Below are 13,159 nucleotides of genomic sequence, written 5' to 3' on the forward strand. Positions count from 1 at the left end.
AATAAGGTAAGTAGCTGTTTTAGGAAATTCAACTTAACTATTCTTCTAGTCTAGATATTACCTTTAGCTACAGATTCCCATCATATAACTCTTTATCGTATTTCACATTATTTGCCTTATTTTTAGAATCTTATTTCTTTCCAAATGGGTGTTCATAGATCACCAATTGCTTTCTCATTCTTTAACCGATTGCTTCCTCCTTCTGGGGGCCCACTGATTTAGCAACTAATATCTTTTCCTGGATGCGTAGATCTGAAATGATGCTTTCTGACTCTTGTTGTTGAAGGTCCTATGCCTGCAGGTAAAATTCAATGGCTCACTAGTCAGGTTTTATGAGCGCTTTCACACTTTTTAGATAATTCAGCAAATGGTAAGAAACTTCTTGCCATAGAGTCCGTGGACTCTCTCTACTGGTTCTAAATGTCTACCTAACAAAAGACAAAACACCCTGTAAGTAGTGACTGAACAACTAGGTCTCACATTTTAGATGTAATCAGGGGAAATGGATTTATATCTCAACTTATGTTTCTTTATACCCAAAGAATAACAGTGACAACCTGAACCTTTAGGCAAAGAGCTTTTTATGTTTAAGAAGTGTTAGCCTGAATGAAATTAATTTATTTAAAACTTTAATCATAGTAGATTCCAAAAGTAAGATACCATCAATGATGTCTGTTAGAATTGTATTGTTCTTAGTAGTACTATTAATATTACTAAAGAGGTATGTAATCTTATTACTATAGTGTTCATGTTTTCAGTTTTTTAAATACCCTTTCATATTTATTATTTACCTCATTGCATATGAAAACTGATGATCAACTAAACGATGTTTTATTTTTATTAATTTTTTAAAAAATTATGTTTAAATTCCAGTTAATTAACATAGTGTAATATTAGCTTCAGGTACACAGTATAGTGATTTGACACTTCCATATATTACCCAGTGCTCATCACGAGTGCACTCTTTAATCCCCATTGCATATTGCACCTATCTTCTCATCCACCTCCCCTCTGGTAACCATTAGTTTGTTCTCTATAGTGAAGAGTCTATTTCTTGGTTTGCCTCTCTTTTTCCTTTTGCCCATTTATTTCTTAAATTCCACATATGAGTGAAATCATATGGTATTTATCTTTGGCTGGCTTATAATATTTAGCACAATACTATCTAGCTCCATCCATGTTGTTACAAATGGCAAGATTTCATTCTCTCTTATGACCGAGGAATATTCCATTGTATATGTGTGTACCACATCTTTATCCATTCATCAATCAATGGGTACTTGGGCAGTTTCCATAATTGGTTATTGTAGGTAATGCTGCTATAAACATTGGGATGCATTTATCCTTTTGAATTAGTACTTTTGTATTCTTTGGGTAAATACCTAGTAGCGCAATTGCTGGATCTTAGAGAAGTTCTACATTTTACTTTCTGAGGAAACTCCATACTATTTTCCAGAGTGCCTCACCAACACTTTGCATGACCACCAACAGTGTAAGACAGTTCCCCTTTCTCTGTATTCTAACCAACATCTGTTGGCTCCTGTGTTGTTAATTTCAGCCATTCTGACAGGTGTGATGTGATATCTCATTGTAATTTTTATTCATATTTTCCTGATGATGAATGATGTTGAACATCTTTTCTTATGTCTATTGGCCATTTGTATGTCAGGGTGCTTGGCTGGCTCAGCTGGAAGAGCATGTGACTCTTGATCTCAGGGTGATGAGTTTGAGCCTCATGCTGGGTGTAGAGATTACTTAAAAACAAATATATAAATAAATGTAAATGATATTTTAATCTAGGACAACATATCTAAATTATTAAAACAAAAATAGAATGCAAATGTTCTGAATTCCAACTTCGAAAACCATTCTGCTACACCATGCTTCCACTTCCCTCTTTTAAAAATGTGGGATGCATTGTCATAGTTATCAGTCTTCTGAAAATAACCTTGAAAGTTCAAAAATACCTATTTTGAGCACCAATGTATAAGCCAGTTTACTTAAGCTAGACCAAGAAATATTTGAAAAAAGTAAAATTTCTCTTTAGGAATTGAGTGATTCTTTCCAAAATATAACTAAGCTCTTGTTGCCCCTCAGAGGCCTTTAGTCAAATTGACATTCACCCCTGGGAAGCCTGCAACCCACAAATATTGTAGATCTCTGTTTGACCTCAAATCCTTTATAGTCTTTCTCTCTCTTCTCTTTTGCTCATTTTGTATAAACTAACAGTTAAAAATCTCAGTAATTGACCCACTAAACAATCCACAGATGAAAATTATTAGATTTATGGTCATTTAATAGAACTTAATTCTTTACAGCATACTATATAACTTACTTTTTTAATTATGCTTTTTGTTATTTATTCTCTGTCTCTCTTTGTTAGAATATAAGTTTCACAAAGGAAAGGAACCTATTATTAAAAGATATATCCTCAGTATCTTGAATAGTCCATGGCACATAGTAAGTGCTCAATTAATATTTGTGGCAAGAATTCATGGGGGAGCGGGGGAACTATCCATGATGTCATCCCTGCCTTTCCAGACAATAATACTTAATATATATAATCCTTTTGAGTGCTTAACGTGTTCCAGACATTGTCTTAAGTACCTTATATAGATTACCTCATTTGTTCTTCAAATCAACGCTTTAAAAGTACTACTGATATTAATCCTGTTTTATAAATAAAAGACTAGAGTTTCTAGGGGGAAATACCTTGCTCAAGGTAATATGGATAGCAAATGGTAGAGCTCCAACAAGCCCAGGCAGTTTTATTCCATGGCTCACATTCTTATCTACTACAGCTTATGTTTTAAAGGTAGTTTCTGTTTTGTCTAAACCAAAGAGTAATTCTAATGGTGAAAATTTTAGGCTTCACAGAAAGAAGAAGTGGTCATGACAAGTCCAAAAAGAAGACATTTTTTTTTAAGATTATTTATTTATTTATTCATGAGAGACACCCAGAGAGAGAGGCAGAGACACAGGCAGAGGGAGAAGCAGACTCCATGCAGGGAGCCCAATGTGGGACTTGATCCTGGGATTCCAGGATCACGCCCTGGGCCAAAGGCTCAACCACTGAGCCACCCAGGAGTCCCTAAAAGGAAGACATTTCTTAAGAGGAAAATTCTTAAATTATATCCACTTACCTGTTCCATCGAGCAAGTCCATCCAAGAATCTACAACCTGGCTTGCCATTGGAATTGCCTTTTATTGTTAATAGTAGAATCTAAGGGTTTTTTTTCTATTTAAATTCTCAGTATTTTCCTCTCCTTATGTTTTCAACCAAATCTGTTGACTAGAGATCAGATAGGTATGCCTTTTGGAGGGTATGTGATCAACCTCGTGCTTTCCCAGGGCTAATCAAGGAATGTAGTGATGTACTAAGAGACAGACTCACCAGTGACATAGCCAGTCCCTGGTCCAGAGCAGTTTGGGAGCAGAGATAGTGCAGAAGAGAAGGATGACATTGTGAAGATCCAGAGCACAGAATGTGTCAAATATTTGGAGAAGGAATAAAAGAGTGAGGGACAGACACCCTAACTGTATCTCTGAAGGAAAGGTTCAAAGCATGCATGCCTAGAAGGATGGTGGTGCTGACATTAACAGAGGAACAGAGTGGAGAAAACATGTTTTTATTATATTTTTCTGAAATGCTGAATCGGATTTGCCAGCCATGAAGATGGAATAAAGACTTTTTCAGACATGCAAAGTCTGAAATATAGCTCCTATGCAGCCTTTGATAGAAAGCTTCTGACAGATGTGCTCCACCAAAATGAGGAAATAGACCACAAAAAGAGACATAGGACTTGGGAGAAAGCAGTACAACATAGAAGAGGCAAAGAGAATCCCCACGATGATGGCAAAAGATGATCCCAGGATGGTAGCTTTGTCGTAGAACAACATAGTCTGGATTGGAGTAGGTTAGAGGCTCTAGGAGTGATTTCATAAATAGGAAAAACCTGATGAAATATCAAATATATTTGTATATGTTGCAACTCAATTTTTCCAACAAGGAGGGAGTTAATTAATTGAAATATCTATTAATATATGAAAAGTTGAAAATGGAAACATTAAATCTAGAGTAAACAAAAGCTATGCAAGAAAGGAAAATTAGTGCACTACAAGGTTCAGCTGCAAATAGATTTATGTGGTATTATCTTTGTAAATATTAAATAGTAATCTCAACACATGTTTGTTCTACTGGGAGAATGAGAAGAGGTAAGAAGGAAGAAGTGATGTGTGGAAGTGTGGGCAAAAAAGAGCTAAATCTTCATTTGCTTTACTGAGAAATCAGGAAATAATAGCTAAAGTAAATAAAAAAAGAAAAAAAACAAAAGACATCATAAATAAATTATTAAATGCATACAAGTAAAGCAAAAGAATCACCTAAAAGAGTTGAAAGTCTTTGCCTTTGAATAAAAGAGCGTGGGGAGTGGTGATGACAGTCTGCTTTTATTTAAACTCTAAACTCTGTAGAATAGTAGAATCTTCAAAATATCTGTATATGTAACTCTAATTAAAAAAAAAACTGCAGGAAGGCAGAAAAGAATGGATTCATCTTAGCTAGACGGATGGATGATTCCAATTAAGGGTCAAGATAATGCAGAAAAGGAAAGTACAAATTAAGAAATTTCAGGGACTTTGGCTTCAGATTAGTCTCTTACTTCACCAAAAAGAGAATGAGCTAATGTCTTCTGAAAGTCAAAGCAGTTGAATATTAGAAAATGGTGGGATTGTGACAGAGGGAAGATGTATAAAAAGATTGTCAGTCAAATTGACATATATAACCTGCATTTGTAGTTAGTGCATGTTTGTGGTTTTCTGTATAATCTATGATTAGTGAACTTGGGAGCTAAAGAGTTGGGAAATGGTGAAGGTGATTCAAAGGAAGGACAGGATTCTAGGTTGTTTCCAGCCCTTCAGAATTTAGAGAAGGAAATGAAGCCATATTTGAGAAACCACCAGGAAAATTAGAAGAGATCAAGAGACTGGGGGTTATAATTACAAAGAAGAAGAGAATGAGAAAACAGGATGTGAGATGGATGTCAGAGATGGGAATTGCAGCATTTGGGACTATACTGTAGAACTTCTTCAAGCCATATTGAAGTAGGCGAATCCCCAGTCCAAATAGTCATCATCAAGCCGGTCTGTAGCAACAGGTGACACTAAGGTAGCCATTGGGAGTCTATATCTTCAAGGCAGGAGCTCAGTCACATTGTCCTTAAGTGCAATGTAGAGATGGAAAATGTACCCAGTGGACCAGGGTACTGATGGTCCTCCCTAAAAGATCACAACAGCAAACATACTCACTCGAGTTTGACATGGCAATCAACTCCAGGCAAGAAGCAGACCTGGAAATTGCCTTCAAGCCTGTGGTCCTGTGCTCACGTTGTGCTAGGAATGCACTACAGTTCTGCAAGCAGTTAATCAATCAAAGTGTGTAGTTTCTGAAATATGCAGATAAATTAGGAAGGAAAATTGAATCTTTGTTATGTGATTTTTCTTAATGATTAGAGTGTGTTCTAAATAAACAGAAAAACAAATTGATTGCCAAAAACTATGTTAATGTGCTTTTAATTCACAAGGGTTAAGCATATAAAAGTCAGGATATTGAAAGTTAAGATTCTCATAGAAACATTAATTTGACAACATTATGCATACTAGGTGTGGGAGGTTTATATTTTATAGCATAAAAGCAGTAGGAAATATTGCAAAATGTGGCTCAGTTAAACAAAATGAAATAACAAATTTAGGAGAAAGTCATTAAATGCGATTATGGAAAAAAAAGTGTCTTGCAACCTCCAAAGAAAGGTTATAAAATTTAATTTTAGGAAATAATGCCTTCAAATCTTTTCAAAAAATGTTTTCAATGGAAATTATTCATTTTTATCAGAAATCAATTTCCCTAACACATTGTATGTTATGACATGAGTTTATGCCTTTCATTTGCAGTTCAGATTTGATCCTAATAGACCAAAAGGAGAACTGACTGGCTATTTTCATGGCCTAGTTGATAAAGATTTCATAGACGGAAAATTAAATTTTAAGGTTTAAAATATTTCTTTAGTATACAGAGAATATGGAGGAAATTTTAAATATGAAGAAGCCTGCCAGTATACTAATACTTGCTTAAATATTTGACCTCTGTATATTTCTGTAAACTATTTGCATATGTGCATTATGGAAATTCCAACCTGATCATACAAAACATTTTATTTAGGTGGCTTGGAAAAAGAAAAGAACATAAGACATATTCAGGGAAGGAAATGCACCAGAAAACAAACCTATAGCCTTTAATATGTCTCTACTTTGGTTCCTGCCTCATGAACTGGACAGGAGGTCTGAAAGCTTGAGTTCTCCAGGATGGTTGCACTGAGTCACGGGTTGATTTTTCTGTCACCTTGGCCACAGAAGCTCCATTCACTCTATAGCAAACAGGAGTGGCGGACCCATGAAGTAACCCCTAGGAACAGGTCACTTCCCAGTTCAGTCAGAACTAACGGTGATTATAAAGGAAGGAAGGAAGGCAGGCAGGCAAGCAGGAAGGAAGGACTATTACTAGCGTTATAATACTAAATTATAATAATCACCAATTTCAGTTATTTAATTAATTTTAAGTAATAATAAAGATTTTGTGTTTCTTTAAATCAAATACAAGTTATTTTTCGGTGCAAATGACAACCAAAAGTACCCTCACAAAGGAGCAAACCATGAAAATATAAATTGACATGCTGCTAACATTTCTATTTTCCTTTGTATTTTATGTCATAGCAAGGCAATCTACAGAACAATGAAAGTTTATTCATAGAAGTGAGATATGTAAATTCCTGAGCTAGCAGACTCCTGGCCCAATATTCAAAACGCCCCTTCCAAAAAGGCACAATGGTCTGTATTTTTCACCGGAAAAAAAAAAATCTGTGCAACCACATTCCATGGCAATGAACTCTTTATAAGCTTGATGAAGAAAAATGCTTTGTATATTTACTTTAATCTTTACCCCCTGCTATTTTCTGTTTCCAAACAAACAGAAGGACAAATGCAAACTGCCAACTCGCAGGATGTACAAACAAGTGTTATTGAATATTCAGAAGTATGGTGGTATTTCTAAAGTTCAACAACAGATCACTTAGAGTCTTTCTTTTGTCTTTAAATTGTCCTTATTCAGGCACCACAAGGCCACATAAGGAGGGTGAGGTCCCTGGAGTGGACTATATTTTCATCACCGTTGAAGATTTTATGGAATTGGAGAAAAGTGGTGCTCTCCTAGAAAGTGGGACTTATGAAGGTAAGCACAGCTGCACTGCTAAATGTATTCCTTGTTGCATCACGTTTTTCTCCTTTGATTGATATGCATTAGGACACCAGGTTACCAATATGCTACTGTTTTTATTTTGAGAGTTTAGGTCCTGTCAGAAACATATTTGCAAGTAAATAAATAAATAAATAAATGTACTTCTGGATTAATTCTACTCTTCAGATGCCAAGAGATATGTATAGATCCACTGAATATCCACTGAAGCATGCTTAGGATGGTGTCCTGAGGCTAAGCTGTGATCTTCCAAATAATTTATCCTCATCTCTGGGGAGCATCTCAAAGAGCACAGGACTTGAGTTCCAGTCCTCTCATTATCTCTGTATGGTTTTCTTCAGTTTCTTCACTTAACTGGCCTTTACTTGCTTCCCATGCAAAATGATGAAGTAGGAAAATATGATCTGGGCATGCTCTTCAAAGGTCTACTACAATAGCAAGTCTCCTTGTGTACCCGAGACAAATAGGAACAGCAAATGACACTAGAAGCTTGAATGTGGGAAGTATGTTTCAGTGGAAAGAACACTGTAACTTGAGCCAGAATCTGTCTCAGCACCAAATCTGGCTTTTATTACTTACCCACTGTATAAATACTAAATAACCCAGTTAGTGTCCTTGAACCTCAGTAGAATTAGCTGTAAAAGAGGAATGGTAGCATTGAAAAATGCTGATAAATAAGATGTTGATATGATCACATTTATACATATGTGTTATCTACATGCATGCAGTTTATGTCTAATGAAATTATGTATCTGTGTATGCATAATGAAATTTTAAAATAATGTGACTAAAATAGGTAGAGAACATTATTTTTATTCCTATTTCACAGTTATTATATGTGTGATCTATATTTATATATATATGTTATTAACTTTAAAGATGAATCTAGTTTTACTGTACTATAATTAATAGTGAGTTATATTAAAAACCAAACCTATAATATACACATTGCTGCTTAGTCTATAAAATAGCTCAGGTCTACTATCAGCAAATAAGTTGGTTTTGTTAGCAGTTTGACCCTCTTCTTCCTCTTTCATTTACTTGTGGATGCCCAATGTACTATAGTTATTTAAGAACTTAATATTTTTGGGATCCCTGGGTGGCGCAGCGGTTTGGCGCCTGCCTTTGGCCCAGAGCGCGATCCTGGAGACCCGGGATCGAATCCCACGTCAGGCTCCCGGTGCATGGAGCCTGCTTCTCCCTCTGCCTGTGTCTCTGCGCCTCTCTCTCTCTCTGTGACTATCATAAATAAATAAAAATTAAAAAAAAAAGAACTTAATATTTTTGAGTTCTCGAAACTATTAAAATCTCTTCTTTTATTTTGCATTCCTGTGGCAATTTAGGCTAAGACATATGCCACGTTTTATGGCTAAGACAATTAGTTGCTTATTGTCACATTTATAGGAGGTTAGGCAAAAATGCTCAGGAAAGGAAAATGATTTTACACGAATGTTTTTTCTTGTTCATATCGTCAAAAATGAGCAATAGTGGAGGGTGATTTAAAATATTTTAAATACAGGGGTGCCTGTGTGGCTCAGTTGGTTAAGCGACTTACAGTCGATTTAAGCTCAGGTCATGATCTCAGGGTTTTGAAATCAGACCTAACATAGGGCTCCATGCTCAGTGGGGAGTCTACCTGGGATTCTCTTTGCCCTCCTCTTCCCCCCACTCATGAGCTCTCCTGCTCTTTCTAAAATAAATAAATTAATCTAAAAAAAGAAAATATTTTAAATACAAAAGCTGTGTTGGTCATATAAGCTGCCTTACATGATATGAAAAATAACTGTCTGTATAAATCATGGAAAATACTTATATCAAAGAAGTCAGAGTAAATAAACAATAAATTTTGTAATATATTTTCCTGTAGTATTTGTGACATTATTTAGTGGCATTCATTAGTTTGCATGTCTGCCAATAATAATGCATTGTATTTAATTACCTTATTTAAATATTATATTTATATAACAAAGAAACAGTGGCTTAATATACAGGAGCATTCCAAGAGTAGTATGACTAACAATATGACCTTTTCCTTTTGTTTTTAAAAATAAAGACTGTGTTAACTGTATAGAAGGTGAAAAAATTAAACCAAATGATCATGTTAAATCTCTAATGTTCTCATGATAAACTAGATGTTGTGAAATTTAATAGCAAAATTTTAAAATAAAGTCTTACTTAAATTTTGGGTTACAGTTAAATTTTGAGGAAACTATCTTGAAACCATACAAACATAGCCAAGTTTTATGAGCCCGGGTGAGTTGTCCTGAATCTTCTTTAGACATCTATCTCTTCAGTGATGAGAGTTTAGTTTGCTAAAATTTGGTGCCAGCTAGTTAATTGCCTCCACGTACATAGAACTAATCACCGACTAATAAGGCTGATATTTATATATATGGCTTTGGGGAATCAATACCATTGTTTGCATATACACATGCTATACTTGGATGAATAAGACCTTTTTCAGGTCACACAACCATCTATGCAGACAACTAGGGAGCATTCTGAAATCTTAGGGTCTTCGGATTTTTCTACAATTACAGTTGAGGAACTAGTAGAATTGACATTTTAATGAAAATCGCTATTATTCCTTCAGGATTGATCATAAGCTCTAGGCTCAGGGTTACCATTAGTGTGTTATTTGTCAAGGAAACCTGAGGAATGCCTTTTCTGCTGTTAATGTTTTCAGAACAGCAGAAATCTGCTGTTCTGTATTCAGATACAGAATAAGAGTCATGTGCTATTCACCTAGACAAAGAAAGACCTGAGAGCTTTTATACTTGTCAAACTTTCATAATATCAATCTCTCATAAGATTTTGGTAAGGTCCCAGTTTTTCTATGTTATATTCCAACTTCAGTGTTTGGCCCATTACCCTCGTCCTTCCTCCTAGCTAGAATATTCTCATACCTTCTCAGTATTCTATAGTCCTTAACCAGACTAAAAAAAAAAATTATCTTGATATTTGTGAGTCCACTAAAGAAAATAAGAAATTAGGTTACTCTCAGTGTTAAGGTTATAGACCTATTAACTATGTTGGGTCCTTTGGATTGATTCCAACCTACAAACCAGAACATCAAGACTGTTAATGCAATTGGAGGTAGGGAGACAGCCTCTGATTCTTCTTTCTCATGAATACATAGCAACTTACGCATTTTTTTGTCAGGAACTGGGAACCCATTTGCTTGTTTGTTTGTTTGTTTGTTTGTTTTATTAACAAAGACCAAGGAAGCCCTCTATAAAATGTCTAGTTAAGATGCCCATCATTGAAGAAACCAGTCTTACAGTGTTTACCCCCACTATTCAGTTTCAGAACAGGAAACACCTACCTGAAAAGTAGTGTTGAGGAAGAATATATTCTTTTAAGTATGTCTCTTATGTACGTGTTTTTGTCTGTCAATAATTTTAATTTTAATTTTTGTGAATAGATGTAGCTAAAATGGAATTTGTCCTTTGACTATAAGCAAGATGGACTGGCCTGAATTGCAGATCTGCCTCTTAGCAATTTACTCAAATATTTTGCTCCAAAAAAGCAATTCTTTTACTTACCTAAGGCTGCAAGGAAGGCCTAAGTGTGTTTGAGTTACTATCAACAGTTATGCCACATGATCCTAGGCAGAGTTTTAGAAGATTCTTAAAGTCTTTTCTCTGCAGCACCAACTCTTCATTCAGTCTAAGCATCTCATTTCAGTTTGCTATACAGCAGCTGCTGAATGCTCTTGCATGCAAATGGTCCAAAGGACTTGGTTTTGATGGATTATCGGGTGTTGGTAAATAGCCTCTTTTTTATGACTTGGATGATCTCATCTTTACCTTTCATATTGAGTTAAGTTTAAAATTAAGTTAATAGAACAAAGCCCAGCGGTAAGCCTGACATAAAATCAAGTAACAAAAAATACCCTGAACCTTTATGTCCCGACTGAAGGTGTAGGCTTCATGTGAAACTCTGACCCAGAGCTCTTTAGTTAAATTTAGATAATTCCTTTAGGATTAAGATCACATGCAGGTATAAGCAAGACACCAAGAGGTAGAATTAAGAGGGTTAATCTGGTAATCTAAAGGGTAAGTACTCTTAAGTGCCTGAAAGGAAGCAGGGTCTTTGGGTACTGTCCGAAGTGCTGAATTACCCTTGGCTCCAATTCCATGAATCCTGCCTGACCTACTTCTTCCAGTTGTCTGGAATGTTGCATTCATGGTTTCCCTAACTATTCACACCAATTGTCTGCCTCAGCTTTTGTTCTGAATGTCATTATTAACCAACCTCATGTCTCCTGAGCTGTGCCTGGAATCTCATTTCATTTAACTCATCTGCTGTCATGTTCCAGAGCAGTACTGTCAGCGTCAACTACTGTATTTTGCTCTTGTGCTTTTTAAATGGAAACAAAACTATTTTTCTATCAAAGAAGTTACTGATCCTAAACTTCAATGTTCCCTTTAGATAGATGTAAGTTCAATTGTAATACTGCCCCAGTTTTTAAAAAGATTAAATCAAGACCAGCAAATTATTTGGGCATTTAACAGAATATAGTACAAAAATGGCACTCACTTTCACCTCAATTTTGTGGTTTCTCCTAATCATGGACCTAATGTATATGGACTTGAACCTACTTGCAAACAGCACACCTACTTTCTTAAACAATTTAATTTATAGGGACTGTGAAATTCAGTATGTTCATTTCTGTACATAAAACTATGGTCCTTCCTGCTGTAGCACATAAAATCCTCCAAAAAGAATTATTAAGTACAGGGTGTCGGGGTGGCTTAGTTGGTTAATCGTCTGCCTTTGGCTCAGGTCATGATCGTGGGGTCTTGGGATCAAGCCCTAGATCAGGTTCCCCACTCAAGGGGGAATCTGCTTCTTTCTCTCCCTCTGACTCTCCCTCCTGCTCCTGCTCTGATAATCTCTCTCAAATGAGTAAATAAACCTTTTAATAAAGTATTAAGTACAAATAATTTTCTATGAAAACAACCTAAGCAGTTCATGATGAGAGAAGAGATACAATAAATTTTATATAAATTCATTTTCAATCAAGATAGCATTGGGTGATAAAGGGATACTGAAGCCAAAGAAAAATCATTACTGGTACTATAAATAGTGTTGAGAAAAACTGTTCTTCTATCAGTCCAAGTCTCTACTCACTGAAATGTAAATAATATTTTCTGAAGGGCAGATCAGTGCTTAAATTGATGCTAAGATTGTTGTCATTCCAGGAGACCAAACTGAGATAAAATGTCATTGTTTTTCCTTTTCCCTTACACTCTATAACAAGAGAAAATTTTTACCATATAAATAATAATCTCTATAACAACTGTAGATTCTTGGAGCTTGCATTGAAAGGGGTCCAGATGTTATTATATATCCAGATTATAACATGTTTTTATTTTAATACTTGTTCCTTTTTCTTTCTTTTGGTAATATTCCTACTGTGGAAGATTCTAAGCCATGTATCTGGGTGTTCAGTTTAGGAACACTAAACATTTACACATAAAGCTCACTAAATGTTTATTTGACCAATAGAGGAAAACACATTAGTGAAGTTTTACACTCCTTTGGGATCTTATTATGCCAGTTTTTTTTCTTTTTCCTGTAAGTGATTCAGTCTGTACTCAGAGCTATTGACAGAGAGTGTATGATTTTTGCAGGCTGTTTTGCTCTTGTGCAAGGCACTAAAAGTAGATGTATTATTGTGTGTTAAAACATGACAAAATATCTTTTTGGTTTGGGACCTTTTGTAATCCCAGCCTTTTCCAAAATATATAATATAAATGCCTATTTCTAAGTATTTCTTTCTCCAAAAAAGACTAAAAGAAACAAACCAAGCAATTAATTAACTAATTTAATACTACCATATAAATG

The 13,159-nt window shown here is 35.3% G+C and overlaps 1 protein-coding gene across 12 annotated transcripts in view; it reads left to right on the forward strand.

The window, feature by feature from the left end:
- Window positions 1-13,159, forward strand: part of MAGI2 (membrane associated guanylate kinase, WW and PDZ domain containing 2) — a 1,329,894-nt gene that overhangs the window by 739,937 nt on the left and 576,798 nt on the right. For all 12 annotated transcript variants that reach the window (XM_072791399.1, XM_072791396.1, XM_072791402.1 and 9 more), the window contains exon 3: window positions 7,163-7,282. In XM_072791399.1, coding sequence (XP_072647500.1) covers window positions 7,163-7,282 — 120 coding nt within the window. The remainder of the gene's footprint in view (window positions 1-7,162; window positions 7,283-13,159) is intronic.

This window comes from Canis lupus, chromosome 21 (genome assembly GCF_048164855.1).
Source record: "Canis lupus baileyi chromosome 21, mCanLup2.hap1, whole genome shotgun sequence".
NCBI lineage: Eukaryota > Metazoa > Chordata > Mammalia > Carnivora > Canidae > Canis > Canis lupus.